General features: G+C 42.3%; 1 protein-coding gene across 3 annotated transcripts in view; it reads left to right on the top strand.

Annotated features, from left to right (window-relative positions):
• Positions 1 to 17388, top strand: part of CAB39L (calcium binding protein 39 like) — a 123831-nt gene that overhangs the window by 72634 nt on the left and 33809 nt on the right. For all 3 annotated transcript variants that reach the window (XM_056133063.1, XM_056133062.1, XM_056133064.1), the window contains one exon: positions 51 to 215. In XM_056133063.1, the coding sequence (XP_055989038.1) occupies positions 51 to 215 (165 nt within the window). The remainder of the gene's footprint in view (positions 1 to 50; positions 216 to 17388) is intronic.

Genomic DNA, 17388 nt, shown 5'->3' with positions numbered 1-17388 from the left:
TCTTACATTTTTTATTTCTCTTAACTGTTAGCGTGTGTTTTCGTCATTAGGCTTCCGAAGAAGTGTCGAAATCACTGCAAGCAATGAAAGAAATTCTGTGCGGTACAAATGAGAAGGAGCCTCCGACAGAGGTGGTCGCTCAGCTGGCGCAAGAGCTGTACAACAGTGGGCTGCTGGTGACCCTCATCGCCGACCTCCAGCTGATAGACTTTGAGGTAAACTGTCTATAAACACAGGACGCCTTTTCCTTGGTTGTTCAGTATATGGGGCTCAGTATTGGAATTGTAGGTTTTTTAAAAATCAATGTTCATATTTCATTTAAACAGTTTAATTTTTCTGAGATGTGAAAATCACTTTATTAATTTTTTTTAAAGGTAGGTATCCTGTGGGCTGGAGCGATAGCACAGTGGTAGGGCGTTAGCCTGCCTGGCCAAGCTAGGTTTTATTCCTCCGCCCCCCTCAGAGAGCCCGGCAAGCTACCGAGAGTATCTCGCCCACATGGCAAAGCCTGGGAAGCTACCTGTAACGTATTCAATATGCCAAACACAGTAACAGTAAGTCTCAAAAAAATGGAGACATTACTGGACCCGCTCGAGCAAATCGATGAACAACGGGAGGACAGTGTTTGTTTTTTGACAGGTATCCTATAGTTAAGCCTTGCACAGCTAGGTAGCAAAGTTAGTGACTAATAATGGAGCATTTGCTGAGTGCTAAAATTTCATAAAATGCAGTCATTCATAGCATTTATTCACTTGTTTGTTTGTTTGGGAGCCTTACCTTGTGGTGCAGAAGGGCTACTTTTGTCCCTCTACTTGGGGGCTAGGCGGTGGGGTGTCACTGTTGGTAGTGTTAGGGATCATGAAATGTCATAGGGCACACATATGCAAATATGTTCAGTCTACTGAGTCATTTTTCTGGACCCTCATCTAAGTCTTATAGCATGCTGTATAAGACTGGACAGAGAGCTCAGTGGGCTCTGCACACAGGCCCAGGTTCAACACTGGAGCGGGAAAATCCTTCAGGCACTGCTAGGTGTGGCCCAAAAAAGCAAACCAAATCAAAACAAAACCCAATTTTATATGGTCAGTACTACTTTTAACATCATTTTGTAGATGAAGAAACTGAGTTCAGAGTGGCATGGTAGTTTGCTCAAAATCATTTGGTACTAAGACAGCTTACGCCGAAAGTCAAAATCAGCATCTCCTAAGCCTGTTCTTTTTAACTAATGTACTACATTGATATTTTAAGATGTTAAAAGATAGTATTACAAGCTATTTATCTCATTTTGAAAGTAATTATAACCAATCTACCTAAATCATCCTGTTAATCGTCGATTGCCTCGAGCAGGCCCCAGTAACGTCTCTTTCATCCTAGCCCTGAGATTATATTCAAGGCTTTTTAGGAGAATGAGACCCATCATTGTTACTGGTATTTGGCATATTTGGTGCGCCACGGGGAGTTTGCCAGACTCTGCCCTGTGGGCAGGCTATATTCGATAGCCTGCAAGTTTTTCTACTTAATAATAAATAAAACACAAAACAGAAAAAAAAGTGCTAGATGTGTATGCGCGTTTTATTTTTTGTTGTATATCCAACTTAGATCATAACTTTTCCTGTGAAAGTGTGTGTGTAAGGCCAGGTTGGGCTTTGACTATTTCAGGGATGGAAGGTGGCTTGAGTTTGTTTATTGTTGGGTTCCATCAGAGTTTTAAATCTATGAGCTCAGCGCTTAAGTCTCCTGGGTTCTCAGAGATAGAGGAGAATGCAGTTTTCTGTAATGAACTTGCAGTTTGCTTGCAGTTTGTCCAGAAGAAGTGAAAGGAAATTCATTACAGTGATTAGACCAGATAGATGAGGACCCTGGGGATCTGTGGAAACACTAGCCAGGGGCTCTGAGAGGCTGCGATGGGGCAGGTGCAGGGCTGCCTGGAAGGAGGCACTGGGACGCCAGAAGGCTTTTCCAGAATTGAGTCACCTATGCCAAGGGAAGCATCTCTGCAGAGCAGAGCAGGGCTTGGAAAGGCCAGTCTTTGCCTTCCTCTCAGTGATGCTTTTTCTTTATTTTCTACCCTTCTTTTATCCCTTCTTTGTTTTTCCTCCCTTTTAATGTATTTTTAAAAGTTTTTCTTAAATTAACTTTTAATTTGGGGGGGCTGGAGCGATAGCACAGTGGGTAGAAGATTTGTCTTGCACACGGCTGACCCAGGTTCGAGTCGCAGCATCCCATATGGTCCCCCGGAGCACCACCAGGAGTAATTCCTGAGCGGAGAGCCAGTATAACCCAAAAAGCAAAAAAAAAAAAAAATTAAATAAAAAATTATTTTTAATTTGGGTGGAGGAGGCGCCCAGCAATGCTTAAGGAAACTGGGTGCCGTTTACATCAATAATCAGCCAACTAGAACAGTGCTCTGACCCCATGAGATGATGCTCCTCTGACCCAGAGTGCTGGAATCCCAGGGCTGGACCCCCACACTGCTCGGAATCATGCTGTGCTGGGGACCAAACTCAGGGTCGTGATAGCACAAAGCATGTGCTCCAGCCCTTTGAGCTATTTTACTGGCCCCGAGCTGTTTAGTTTTGTTATAATGTTTGATATTTGTCATTTTAATTTTTTTAGATTCAGTGGGTTAGTAACCTGAGTAGGAAAAAAGACTCCCTTTGTTTTGTTTATGGGATTTATCTAATGAATCTAATGTTTTATTCTTCTCCCTGAAAGAAGCCAGGTTCAATCTCCTAAAGAGCAATGCATTAGGCTGTTGTGCTCATTGATTGTTACTATGATACAATTCATAACCTGATTTACAGTTGAGTAATGGGAGGAATAAGAGCTTGGATGGTTTTGTTTTTAAGAACCAGGCAAATGGGGGTGGGAGGGATATTATCCATGGTGGTGGAAAATGGGCACTGGTGGAGGGATGGGTATCTGATCATTGTATAATTGAAACCAAAGCACAAAAAATTGTAAATCTACAACTTTAAAAAAAATAAAATAAAATAAAGGGAAAAAAAAAAAAAAAAAAAAAAAAAGAACCAGGCAAGGATGTTGTTAGGTTCAGGGGCCGAAGAAGTCTTGAGAAGCCACAGAATAGCACAAGTTCAAAATGCGTTTCAGGGGCTCAAGAGATAGTACAACCTTTAGGTAACTTGCTCGGCACACAGAGCTCCTGGATTCAATCCCCAGGAACCCATATGGTCCCCTGAGCACAGAGCCAAGACTCAACCCTAAGCACCACTGGGTGTAGCTCCAAACAAACAAAAAATGCTTTTCAGAATCAAGAAGTTGCCAGAGGGAAACTTCGGGGACCTTCCAACTTTGCTTAATATTGGCAAGATAATGAAAAAGTAGTAGTAGGAAAAAGTTTTTCTTATTTTATATGGTATACTGAAAGTATTCCTGCTGTATTATCTTTCTGGCCCACAACTTCATCTCTTAAGCCTAGCATACCCATGTAGGCTAGTAGTACCTCAGTTGCATCACACAGAGCGCCACTCTTCCTCAACTCTTTTTTTTTGTTGTTGTTGTTGTTTGGTTTTTTTGGGTTTTTTTTTTTTTTTTTTGCTTTTTGGGTCATACCCAGCGATGCACAGGGGTTACTCCTGGTTCATGCACTCAGGAATTACTCCTGGCCGTGTTCAGGGGACCATATGGGATGCTGGGAATCGAACCCGGGTCGAGTGCAAGGCAAACACCCTACCCACTGTGCTATCACTCCAGCCCCCTCTTCCTCAACTCTTGATTCAGAGGTCCCTTTGCTGATAGACAGTATTTGAGTACTATGACTATTTCCCATACCTATCAGTTGGTTGATTAAATGAATGAATAAATGTAGGAATGATAATGAGATCACAGCAAGGTAAGAATTGCGGATTACACCTAAGGGAGGTGTCCTCAGACCCAGCAGTAAGCCCCTTTTCTTTAAGAATCAGTACATTGTTTAGAAGATAATTAACTCAACGGTAATGATAATATCATCCCAGTAAGCGAATAGCTTTTCTTGAGGCTTTGAAAAGCACAGCAGTCATTTGACTAATATTTCTGGTATGTTTTAATAACGGGAAGGAAAAAATATTATTTTAGGGATGGGCTGTGGCGTTCGCACTTAACCTAAGAGTTTCTGACAGAGGAAAAAGGTGAACTTCTATTTATAAGACACTGGATGGGCCTTTTAATTAGCTCTGAAAGGTTAGTTCTGTAGGAAGTATCTGGAAGGAAAAGTCTGAAAGAAAGAATTTGGATTTCTTTTGCAGAGCAAAGTTACAGAAATGTGAGAAATGCCCTTTTTTTTTGGCTGAGCTTGATAGGAGTTGGATATAGAGGGGAGAAGGGAGGATGGTGTTGAGTGGGGGAGAAAGAATGCTCCAGAACCATTGCACAGGGAGGGCCTTTAGGAAGGTGATCGGGAAGGATGAGGAACAGTAGAGATCTAGAAAATTCAGTTTGAAGTCATTTCTGCATTGGGATAGAATTACCTTTTGTTACCCTGAACTTCGGATAAAATGACTCTGTTCTTGTAGTATATGTTGAGTGAGGGAGAAGTGGTGGTTTTCTACGTTTGAAATAAACAGGATGCTGAGAAAATAGCTAGTTGCTGGAGGCAACCCCGTGAACAGGGTGTGAGAGGAGCCAAGAGCTGGAATTTGGCATCCAGAGTTAGCAAGGATCCAAGTTATTGCCTCCAGTTGGGTAATGGAGTGATAGGGAACTCTGGCCCACTTCTCCTTCAGGAAAGTGACTCATTGAAGCTGGTACTCTGTTGGTTCTTGTGCGAATAAGGACTGGTTAGAAGGTAGATGTAGGGTTAATATTATTTAAAAAGAAAATCTCATTACTTCATAGCCATCAATTTTTACCTAATCCTATAAGCCTTAAAATTGCTGACGGAAAAGAGCTGCTGCAATATATTATTATGAGGTTAAAAAAAAAAGTTGTGGTTGAGATTTTAAGACTTCTGATTTCTTGGGCACAGTATCAAACTCAAAGCCTGTGTTTTTTGAGGTCTGGCTGCTGTTCAAGACTCAGCTTTAGATTCTTTGATGTTTTGAAATGCAATGTGATAAGAGATCAAAGGATGAGAATTTATTGCGTGTGAGGAGTTGATGCTTTGATTTTAAAGAGCAGGTGTGCCTTCTAGAACTAAGGTGGATGCAAAGGCAACTGTCAGGCTCAATTAGAAAGTAACCCGAAGAAGCAAAAACTTTCTATTGTGACCAATTAATATTTATTATTTTTCTGCTATATTAAAAAAATCAAAAGATACACCCTAGAATCAGCTTCTCATTATAGTTCTAAGTTTTTGAAAATTTTTGACCCTAAGAAATCCTGTTCCTTTTCTTGGCCCTTTAAAGTAATCCTCCACCCTTTAATCTTTCATTTTTTTAATTTAAAAATTTCTTTATTTTATGAGATGCAGTTACATAGCTGTTCATGATCATATAATGTTCCAAAACCCATCCCTTCACCAGTGCTTATTTCCCATCACCAATGTCCCCAGTCTCCCTTTGCCACCCCCACGGCAGACACTTTTCATCTCTCCCTCTCCCTCCCTCCCTCCCTCCCTTCCTCCCTCTCTCCTCCCTCTTTCTCTCTGTCTCTCTGTCTCTCCTTTTGTGAGAGAGATTATAATATAGATAGCACTGCACTGTAGTGTAGTCCTCCTGTTGTTCATCGATTTGCTCGAGCAGGCACCAATAACGTCTCCATTGTGAGACTTGTTACTGTTTTTGGCATATCAAATACGCTACAAGGAGCTTGCCATGAGGGCAGGATACTCTCAGTAGCTTGCCAGGCACTCCAAGAGGGATGAAGGAATCGAACCCAGGTTGGCCACGTGCAAGGCAAACGCCCTACCGGCTGTGCTATTGCTCCAGCCCCTAATATAGATACGATACTAATATCCAGTGAAAACGGGGGCCAGGAGGACTGGTCAGTAGTTGGAAGCTACCACAAGTGTGTTCGGAGCGGAAGGCAGTTAGGATAGAAAAGGGACCAGTGTGACAATAATAGTTTGAAATGGTCATGCTGGACAAGAATCAAGCATTGTAAGTAGTTAAAGGGATATACACGATAACCTTTCCATCCTTTAGTCTTCTTACTGCAAAGGTAAGTCATAATGTTTTAAGTTATACATATTGACTGTACTTTATGCATTTTGTAACTTGAAGTGCTTACTTGTGTATAGGACATTGATTCTATTTAGTCTTAATTCGTTTGGTTGTTTTTGCACCCATCATTAGTCAAATTAACATGAGAGATTTTACAATATCAGGCATGGAAGTACTTTGTAAGAGTAAATGGACTTTTATTATATTCTTATCCTCAAAACTAATAAAGGTCAAAGCATTTATCTTATAAAGGTACATAATTTGTGGCTGATTAAAAATGGAATTTGGCATCAGACTCTTGGTCAAAGGAATAACCATTAATTATTTGTAGTCCACTTGTAAAACTTAAGGCAGTGACCATTTCAGTTTGGCCATGCTACTTTTTTTTTCTTTTTGCGTCACACCTGGTGATGCACAGGGTTTAGTCCTGGCTCTGCACTCAGGAATTACCCCTGGCAGTGCTCAGGGGACCATATGGGATGCTGGGAATTGAACTCAGGTTGGCCGCGTGCAAGGCAAACGCCCTACGCGCTGTGCTATCACTCCAGCCCTGGCCTTGCTACTTTTTAAGGGATGTAACCTACAATAAGGATAAAGATTGCTCACACCAGATATAATGCCCCAAATTAGTGTCTACCCACCCTCCTCTGCATTCTAGGGATACTTTCTCCTTTCTCACCCACAAGGCATAGAGAACACAGTGCCCAGTACTCAGGCTTGGCCCAGCGGATATTTGGCTATAACGGGTCAGGCTATTTCTGCTAGAGTCTAGAAATAAAGCTGAGGTAGAGCCTCAGTGTCTCTCTTGCAGCTAAAGATATTAGGTGCAGTTTGTCCACGTGCGGCCTGGTTTCCGGGAGGAAGTCAGCCTGCAGAGAAGGCAGAGCAATAAGAAGTGTGGCGGGCAGGACTTCCACGAGGAATCCATGTAATGTGTAAATTTAATTATGCTTAAAACTTTTGGAGGACAGCCAATTCTGAGCGAAACCTATGCTTGGATTTCTAAAACATTCTCAGTATCTGTAAGTGGGTTGGATTTGAGTTTCAGTTCCCTGCAAGAGTCCTTACTAATCCGTTCAGTGAACTGCCTCACCTGAGAGACTGCTAGACCTTCTCTAGGCTACAACTGAAATGCAGCACTGACACTTGCCCTGCGTATTTTTATTCTCCTGTCGTTTCCTCTCCCCCAAGCTAGAGCAGACAAGCCCATTACTTCAGAGGCCATAATTATGTCTCATTTTGTTAAATGAAGGTGTATTTTACAAACATTGACACAGTTCTGTCTGTAATTAAAAACAATTACATCAGCCCCTAGAATTCTCTCTGCCCCCTTTGTAATCAACTCCTTTGCCTACCCCTAGCCTCTGGTAACCCTTATCTATTCTGTGCCAATTTTTTCCCTTTACAACTGTATAAATTGAGTTATATGGAGAGTTTACCTTCTGAGTCTAGCTTCTTTCACTTAGAATTATGTGCTTAAGAGCCATTCATGCTTGCTCTCTTTTAACAGGAGGTTGTTCTTTTTCATTGCTCAGTAGTCCTCCATAGCATAAGATCACTTGATATCCCGTTACTCATCGATTTGCTTGAGCGGGCGCCAGTAACGTCTCCATTCATCCCTGTTGCATGCTAGCATAGCCCAATGGCATCTGCTTGTTCTAGGAACACAGAGAGCCTCAAACTGATCGTTCAGGGTCTTGAGGAAGAAGTCTGACCATCTCGTAGGTGGGCGTCCACGTGATCTTTTGACATCCCTTGCAATCTAGTCGGTAATGGCTCTAGTCCAGCGGTTGTCTCTAAATCTCATTACGTGTCCAGCCCATCTGATTTTCGATGCCTTGGCAAACGAGACAATGTCCCTGATTCTTGAGAGTTGACGGAGGTCAGAACTTACATAAGATAGACCACAGATTTATTTATCCAGCGGGTAGGGCGTTCGCCTTACAAGCGGCCAACATGGCCGACCGAGTTCGATTCCTCCGCCCCTCTCGGAGAGCCCGGCAAGCTACCGAGAGTATTGGATATGCCAGACACAGTAACAACAAAGTCTCCAATGGAGACGTTACTGGGCCCGCTCGAGCAAATCGATGATCAGCGGGAGGGCCTTTACCTTTACCTTTACCTTTCCTATTTGAAAGATATTTATGGACTTTCCAGTTTTCAACAGTTACAGATAAGAATTCTACACCAGTTTACATACAGATTTTTTGTGTGTTTGAGTATAGCTTTTCGTTTTATTTGGATAAATATCTGGGAATACATTGAATAGTATTTGGAGAGCTGTTTTTTCTTAAATTATGTTTTTATTATTATTAATTTTGAGGCTACACCCTGTGGTGCTCAGGACTTATTCCTGGTTCTGTGCTTGGGGATCACTCTTGGTGAAGCTTGGGAGACCATATGAGGTGCCAGAGATCAAAACTGGGTTGGCCACAGTAAGGCCATTTCAGTCATTCTCTGGCCTCACTTTGCTTTTTACATTTCAGTCATTCTAGTGTTAGTAATTTCTCATTTCAGTTTTAATTTGCATTCCCCTAATGAATAATGATGTTGAACATCTTTTCACATTCTCTAACCACCAAGTATCTTCTGTGGTGAAGTATCTGTTCAGAACTTTTTTCCTCTCTTGTTTGGTACTTGAATCTTGAGACTCTTCAATGAATGTACTTGATTTTGTCACTTGTCACTTGTCACTTGTCATCCCATTGTTCATCAATTTGCTCGAGCAGGAGCCAGAAACGTCTCCATTCATCCCAGCCCTGAGATTTTAGCAGCCTCTCCTTACTCATCTTTCCCAATGCTGCTGTATTGGAGGCTCTTTCAGGGTCAGGGGAATGAGACCTGTTATTGCTACTGTTTTTAGCATATTGAATATGCCACGGGGAGCTTGCCAGGCTCTCCTGTGCAGGCGGCATACCCTCGGTAGCTGCAGTTGATTTTAGTTTAATTAATTTTATTGGCTTATTGAGTTAACTTGGCAGTGCTCACTGACTCTCTCATCTCAGTACTTGCAGGTTCTTCCTCAGTGCTCATTGAACTGTCTTCTGCCCAATGGTTGCAATTTCCAGGTGGGCATTTTCTTTTCCAGCTCCTACCTTTCAGTCTCTCGTTTGCCTTTTCTCACTTCTATAACCAGTGAAGGATGTTCTTTATCAGCAGTTACTTTTGATTTCTGTGACTGCTGTGCATCACTTCTTTGCTTCCCCTTTTTCTCTTTTTATATTTGATTCGAGTGGATGTTTCCATAATTATTGCTTATTCAGCAAATAAACATCGGGTTGCCAAATTCTGTGGTTGTAGTTAGATCTCCTGTGGTCAGTGTTGCTGAGTCTTTACTTTGGATATACGGTTACACGTTCTCCCCTATCTCCATTATACCCGAGGCTCTTGACCCCTCTTGCCACGTTACTTCTCATTTTTCCTCTTCTTGCTTAAACACCTCGATATCTTTCCTTCTCTGTCCTTCTTCCTATACTCTGGGGTCAAGGGTGACCTGGCGTGGGGGTTGATGAGGATGCAGATGCTACATCTAGATCCAGAGTGTAAGATCTGAATCTAAGGGTGTCAGAAACAGATTTTGAAACAATTAAGGTTTGGATTTAGAAACAGTTAAGGTTTTTCCCCAACTCGATGTAGTATGGATTTGAAATCTGCCTTAGTCATGGACCCAGAGAGACCCATCATTCACTGTCTTGTACTTGTTTGAATTTTACTTTCATTCTTTCCCTTCTGGACTTTGTTTTGGAAGCTGTCCCTGGTAGCAGAACTTGTTTGAGTTATTTGCAGGGGGGCTCCCTTTGCCTTTATACACATTTGCTAATGAACTAGAAGAATGTTTTCCTCTGTGTAAAAGTTGGATAGAGTTCTGTGGAGATTCGTTTCTGCTGCTCATTGGAATGTCATATGGAAATGTTCTTGTGGCATTTGACTGAAGGGTATGAGAAAACAGGCACTCCTGACATTTTTAAGAGAATTACGATTCTGCAGTATTACTAAGTCTGGGAAGGTTGGAAAAAAACAGACAGTTTCTGTCACATTAAAAGTCCTTTTGTCTTTATAAGCTGAACCTCTTTTTGATAAAAATATATCCTTTAACATTTGTACAGTGTACAAATCAGTAGGAGGAATGTTTCTTTTAATTAGGAGAGCAACAGATTCTGAACTGCCCTTTTAAAGTGAAGTCCTATTTCTTAATTTCTAATCAAAATTTGAATTTGGTGGCCAGAGTGATAATATGGTGGGTAAGAATCTTGCCTTGCACGTGGTAAACTCGAGTTCAATCCCCAGCACCATAAATGGTCCCCTGAGAGCTGCTTATGGACCCCCAAGTCCCACTGAGCAAAGAGCTAGTAGTAAGTCCTGAGCATTGCTGAATGTGCCCCCCAAAATTCCATACAAATAAAAAATGGATTTTATATAGTGTTTTTCCTTATGTACTTGTACCTGTTTCCTATGTATTTGTTTCCTATCTCTTCATCTCCCTTTTTCTTAAGTCCTTTCAACCTTCTGACTGATCTTTTTTTTATTATTTACTCTCTCCTCTTTTACTTCCTCCCTTATTTACTGTCCATAAACTTTCTGTCCATAAACTAGTGAAAAAAATAGTCTTAGGTCTTTCATTCTTTTTCTTTCTCTTCTCTTTCTCTTCCTCCCTTTTTTCTTTCTTTCACAAACATCAGTGTTACTGGGATTGCAGTTGGCATGTGAGATGGTGCTGGGGATTAAACTCAAATACCTGTCACAGAGATGCTTGCTGAATGAGTTATCCCTCTGAGCTATAGATCTTATATTTAATCATTGCCAACATTTTGATCTTCCAGTTTCTTCCAGGTACTATCCTGTACTTGACTGCATTTGATTTAATGATAGTGATCATTTCTAACTATTGTCGCAGTTTGTTCTTGGAGTTGGAAAGAAAGCCCAAAGAGCCAATGCATGCTTTGATTGCAGAGGACAAATGCAATCCTTAGGACCGTGTGACCCCCCCCCCCCCCCCCAGCACCACTAGGTGTGACCCCTGAGCAGTGAGCCAGGAGTAGCCTCTGAGTACAACCAAAAACAATAAAAAATACCTTTGCTGATGAATTACTCTGTACTTAAAGTTATCACTTAGGATTCTTCTCTCAGTTGCATTTTCCAATGTGGGATACTAGGACATCAGTTTAAGTACTGTTAGATTGCTTACCAACAAAGTTTGAGAACCAACATTGAATTTTATTGTTTAAAATTTTATAAGGATTCTCAATTCAGATGGGTGCTTCTGAATTTCCCTCCTTCTCAGTGAGCAACACAGGAAATACCCATGTCGAAACTGGTAGGAGAGGCTGAGACCGAAGCTTGGCAAAGTCTCCATCTTAAGCTATGTCTTGGGAGTGAACCCCCAGTTGCCATTCCCTCCCCCTCAAACTTTCAGCTTCTCCTTAAGAAGGAAAGGGTTCGGACCACACATCTTAGTTCCCAAATTTTAGGACTGCTAATTGAGGGCCGGCCCCACATCACCCGTTTCTACAAACTATCAGTGCTTGCGTTCTTGCAGAGTGTAGGAAACAAAGAAGCTGTTGTTCCTGGGCATGTTAACACTCATTGCAGCCTCCTCCACCCTGCCAGGGCCCCGTGAACAGACCCAAAAAGGAGAAGGAAAAAAACAAAACAAAAACACCCAGCTCCAGCCTTTGCCTGGAAGGGTTTGACTAGGTACTTTATAAGCTGCTAACTGAGGGTCCAGCTTCTAGCTGCCTGGACTCCTCCCAAGAGTGCCGAAAGGCTGATGAGTACTTCTCCTGCCTCTTTCCTTCAGCCTGTTCCAACAAGAACATGAAATCTTCAGTATTTCCATGGAAAGGGCTTGTTCACACATCTAACAGTCCAAAGGTCCCCAAAGTCAGAGAACTTTGATCACTCCGGGAACATGCGTTCTTTGGACTCATAGCACTGTCATAGACAAAGAAGTCAGTTTTTCCTCTAACCCCATCAACAAATGGGAAAAAGAAATGAACAGAAACTTGCACAAAAAACAAATTCAAATGGCCAAAAGGCATGTGAAAAAATGCGCTACATCGCCAATCATCATGGAGATGCAAATCAAAACAACAATGAGGTATCATCTCACACCACAGAGACTGGTACACATTAATAAGAACAAGAACAACCAGTGCTGTCACAGACTCAGGGAGAAAGGGACTCTCATTGTTGGTGAGAATGCAAGTTGATACAGCCTTTTTGGAAAACAATATGGACATTCCTCCAAAAACTAGAAAATTGAGCTTCCATATGACCCAGCAATACCACTCCTGGAAATATATCCCAGAAATGCAAAAAAAAAAAATACAGTAGAAATGATATCTGCACTTGTATATTTATTGCAGCACAGTTTGCAATAGCCAGAATCTGGAAAAAACCCAAGTGCCTAAGAACAGATGACTGGTGGAAGAAACTCTGGTACATCTACATAATGGAATACTATGAGCTATTAGAAGAGATGAAATTCACATGAGCGGATGGTTATGGAGAATATCATGCTAAGTGAAATTAGTCAGAAAGAGAAGGACAGACATAGAATGACTGCATTCATTTGTGGAATATAAAGTAGTATAACATGGAACTAACACCTAAGAACAGTAGAGATAAGGACCAGGAGGATCATACCATGGTTTGGAAGCCGGTGCCACGTGCTGGGGGAAAAAGCAGTTGGGATGGTGAAGGAACCACTGAGTAAATGATGATTGGAGGTTGGGAGATGTGTACTGAAAGTGGACCAAGGACCAAACATGATGACCTTTTAATATCTGTACTTAAAATCATAATGCTCAAAATTAGAGAGTAAGAAGGACTGTACCTACCACAAAGGCAGGGAGTGGGATAGTGTGGGGGTGGTGGGGGGAGGGGGTGTCGAGGGACTCGGAACAATGGTGGTGGAAAATGGGCACTGGTGGAGGGATGGGATGGGTGCTTGAGCATCGTTTGAGTGATACACAACCATGCAAGTCTGTAACTGTATCTCACAATGATCCAATAAAACTTGTTTTGTTTTTTTTTTTTAAAAAAAAATAAAACCAGCAACAAAGAAGTCAGTTTTCAGATGGGCACCAGAGTAGTACCGTGGTCAGGTGTGAGGTCAAAAAATTGGTGGTTACTGTGATGACACGCGCGTTTGGTGGCTGAGAGCTGCCTCCCAGTGCTACCTCATGTCCTCCCCAGGCCTCCCCAGCAGAGAGACAGAGAGATGGGGACCCTGGGGAACCACAGTCTTATGTTGAAAATGACCTGTTTAATGCAGAGTTGCTAGCATACTTATAGAACATCTAAGGGAAGTTGAGGTAAGGAAGTAGATGTGACTGATCAATTACAGAGATAAAATCTCTTTTTTTCAGTTTGAAACCATATTTTAATAGAAATCATAATACTAATGAAGATAAAACATTTGACTGAGGCAATTCTCTTGATATTAATGCAAAACATTTAGCAGAGGCAATTCTCTTGGGAGATTAACACAAGGGAACACTCTATCTCCCAGGGACATCTATATTGCTTTTGTCTTTCCTTCTAGTTGTATAAATTAAACAGTTAAGCTTACTTCTTAATCAATACTTGCAGTTGTTTGAATAAACACAGTAATAGACAAAGATCCCAACAGTTAGTCCTCTGGACTTTGAGAGCAAGCGAGGCTTTAACTGTAAATCCCAGACTAAGTCCTCAGGCCAGCTCAGCTTGTCCTTCCCCATGGGGGTCCTGTCTCTTAAGTCAAACAGCTTGCATCAAAACCATGCATTTATGCTTTCTAGATTGTCCCATTTTGATGCCAGGGTAGCTTTGCCACTTGCCCTGGTTCCATTTCAGTCCCACAACGGGACCTCCCTTTTGGGGTATTAGGAACTACAGCAACTGAAGCCTCAGTCAAGTAATTATGGTCAATGCCCAGGAAGGAGTAGATATATTTCAGAGTCAATCAACTCCCGAATATTAGGAGCCTAGCATTAACGGTTTTTCTGTGTTTGACCAAAGAACATTGCTATAGGAAGGCTATCGGAAAATAGAAAAGCAGGTACAAATACACAGCACTTCAAATACAAAGCACTACAAAGTCCAGAATTACCAGAAAGTTTGGCTTATAAGTAATGAAGACTGACTTGGAACTGAGACAATGAGAGGTAAAACACAAAGGAAAGGTAAAAGCTAAACTTTAACTCAATTAGGGATGCTAGAAAGAGCGTAGTAAGCTTCTCTGGGAGGGAAAAAAGGGGGGGGGGGCAATTCACTGATGACCCTAAAGCACTTAGGGTTAATATCCAACATCTCCCCCTTTTCTGTTTACAAAATGCAAAAAACTGAAATAGAGGAAAAATTCCATTACTAAATAGTCTCATTCTTTTTTTGTTCTAAAACTTCATCCCGCCCCTAGACCCAGAGCAGTGCTTGTTGTAAAGTGTCCAGTCGTCCTGCACTGTCCAGAGGTGGTAAGAGTCATTTAATCATGTTTTGATGAAAAAATGTTGGATCGAGGTTTGAAGAGTTGTTCCTGCAAGAGCCGTAGTAGTGGTCACAGTAAGAGTCCCAGGAGAGCAACAATCAAGAGTCCTATGTATCACAGGGAGCACTGGAGCAAGCTGGGAGCACTGGAGCAGGAGCATCACAATGTCAGGAGTCCTTCAGCAGGGGAACACTGCCATTCTCTGATCAGACTCACTAGGAGTCATACATGTAACCTAGCTTATATGTGAGAGGAAACCTTTTTTTTTTTAAGTTATTAGAGACTTTGAGCATCAAGGTGCTTGGTATGAATTGTTCCATGGGGGTGGAGAGACAGAAATTCCAATACAAACAGGTGTCCTAGAGGGAAATTAGAAGGTTTTTCTATTAGAAGCTGTTCCTCTTTCGTTCTGCAACTGCGGCATCTGTGAATTCCAATGAGGGGGTAAAGGAAAGGAACTGTTAGTCCAAGAATGGGGTCCTGGCTTCATCCAAACAACCTGTAAGAGAGGGATATAAGGAATGCTGTTAATGTGACCTCATGATATGTTGAAGTGAGCTAGAGGCCTTTCTCTGGGGTCCTTGTGTCGCTGGCTTTTCCTCCGTTTTCCTTGTGACTTCCAGCTGTTTGGCAATGGCTCCCGTTGAAGTTTGGAGGGCTGTGGAGTCTCAGGCGCTCTCGGGGCCCAACCGGTCATATGAATTTTACTCCAGATGAGGTGTAAACCAGAGTTTATTAGTAGGTCTTTCATCTGTTAAATATAAGTACAGACTTTTCCTCCTACAAGGAGGTTTCCCACTATCTTTTTGTCAATTTTAGTGCAAATATAAGAATTAATTTTTTCCTGGGGCTGGAGCAATAGCACAGCGGTTAGGGCGTTTTGCCTTGCACACGGCCGACCCAAGTTCGATACCCAGCATCCCATATGGTCCCCTGAGCACCGCCAGGAGTAACTCCTGAGTATAGAGCCAGGAGTAACCCCGTGCATTGCCGGGTGTGACTCAAAAAGCAAAAAAATTAAATATAATTTTTTAAAAAATTGTTTCTTGAGCGCTTTCTCATTTACAAAGTTGCAAGAACCTGATACCTGAAAGAGTGAACAAACCAACTTAGCAAGTTTTATTTGCCGGTTGATGTGTAATTAGAATTCACTGTGAGGTTAGGGAGGGTCTTACAATCCACTCTACTGAGGCAGAGCTGGCTGAGCTGGAATGCGGCGAGGAGTGGGAGGGAGGTGGGCAGACCCGTGAAAATCATTAAGAGAGTCTCCTTGAAATAAATTTTTTAAATTCAAGGAAAATAATGTGAAAAACAATAAGTCAAGTGGGTGCATACCCTCTTTTTCTGTTTTTTTTTTTTAATAACTTCAGCAAAAGCCATAATTTTTTTTTCAGGAGCAAACCAAGAAAAATGGAATTTCTGAAATTGGTCTGGAAAAAAAAAATCCAACTGGAAAAAAAAAATCCAACTGCTTCTGAGCCTCAGGGGTTAATTGTGTTGGGCTTTGAGGGCAGAGTCCTCCTCAAGGGTGAGGCGCAGGTTACTAAGATTTGGGTCGGAAATGCTGAGAGAGGGATGAATCCAATCAGTGCCAACCCATGTGGCGAGTTATAGCCTGTATCGGAAACCCTTTCCTGATATCAGAAATAACCTGCTTCAGAACCGCACAGACAAGCAGTGCCTTTCGTCCCTCACCAGACTCTGCCTCTGTGATGGCTGAGGGGGTGAGCACCCACGAATGAGGCATCTCTGTGCCTCCTGGGTCAGTTTGCAATTGCTGAGTGGGAGAATAACCACGTACCTTGTTTTTCTGGCCCTGAAGCCATTTTCCCAGAAGTGGCATCTCATGAACTAGAAGTGGAAGTTCCCCCAAAGTAAAACTGTACCAACCTGCTGAGCCTTTGAATAAGCTTCCTTGGTACTGGCACATCACCACCGGTTCTGAGAAAAAGCCTGAGAGTCGGTTGTCCAGATTGAGTTCCTGGCAGATGATCTTGAGAATCAATTTAGAAACTAGGGAAGGCTTTCCCCACCTCTGACCTGACTGAGGGCTCCCTGGATCGCTGAGCCCCTTTACACAAAGTCCTGCTCGGTTTGCCAGCACAGATTCATCAATTGACACAAGTTTTTGATTCCAAAGTTCCTCACTTTTATCCTGGCTCAAAACCCATTAGCTGCAGAACTCAGCTCCGCATATCCCATACACAAAATAGCTCCTTGTTTCCTGAATTTAACCATTTGTCAGTGCGCCTCTAGATTCTCCCCATGAGGGAAGGGGTCAGGGATCAGAAATGCCTTTACCTTGGGATTGGAGCAATAGCACAGTGGGTAGGGCGTTTGCCTTGCACGCGGCCGACCCGGATTCGATTCCTAGCATCCCATAGGGTCCCCTGAGCGCCACCAGGGGTGATTCCTGAATGTAGAGCCAGGAGTAACCCCTGTGCATCGCTGGGTGTGATCCAAAAAGCAAAAAAAAAAAAAAAATGCCTTTACCTTCAACGTCAGGGACTCCTTCAGCTAACCATGACATGTGCTGCTTGTAAGACTCACCTGAGCAAACTCCCTTTCCACCTAGGGATTCAAATCTTGTCCCCTTCTACCAGAATTTAGTTTGTAATTTAATTTAGAACTAGATCAGAGCAGGGATACAGGTGCTTCCCTGTGGCTGGCTACAATGAAATTAGTGATCAGAGCTCTGGAACTTCACATTGGTAGTAGGGTCTGAGATTGATAATCTCCCCTCTCCAAACCACACAAAGAGTCCAGCCAGTAATGCAAAACAGAAGCAGAGTTTATTCAAGCCAGCTAGCTGGGGTCAAG

Source organism: Sorex fumeus, unplaced genomic scaffold (assembly GCF_029834395.1).
Source record: "Sorex fumeus unplaced genomic scaffold, SorFum_2.1 ptg000095l, whole genome shotgun sequence".
NCBI classification, from domain to species: domain Eukaryota; kingdom Metazoa; phylum Chordata; class Mammalia; order Eulipotyphla; family Soricidae; genus Sorex; species Sorex fumeus.
This window is presented reverse-complemented; position numbering and strand designations above follow the sequence as displayed.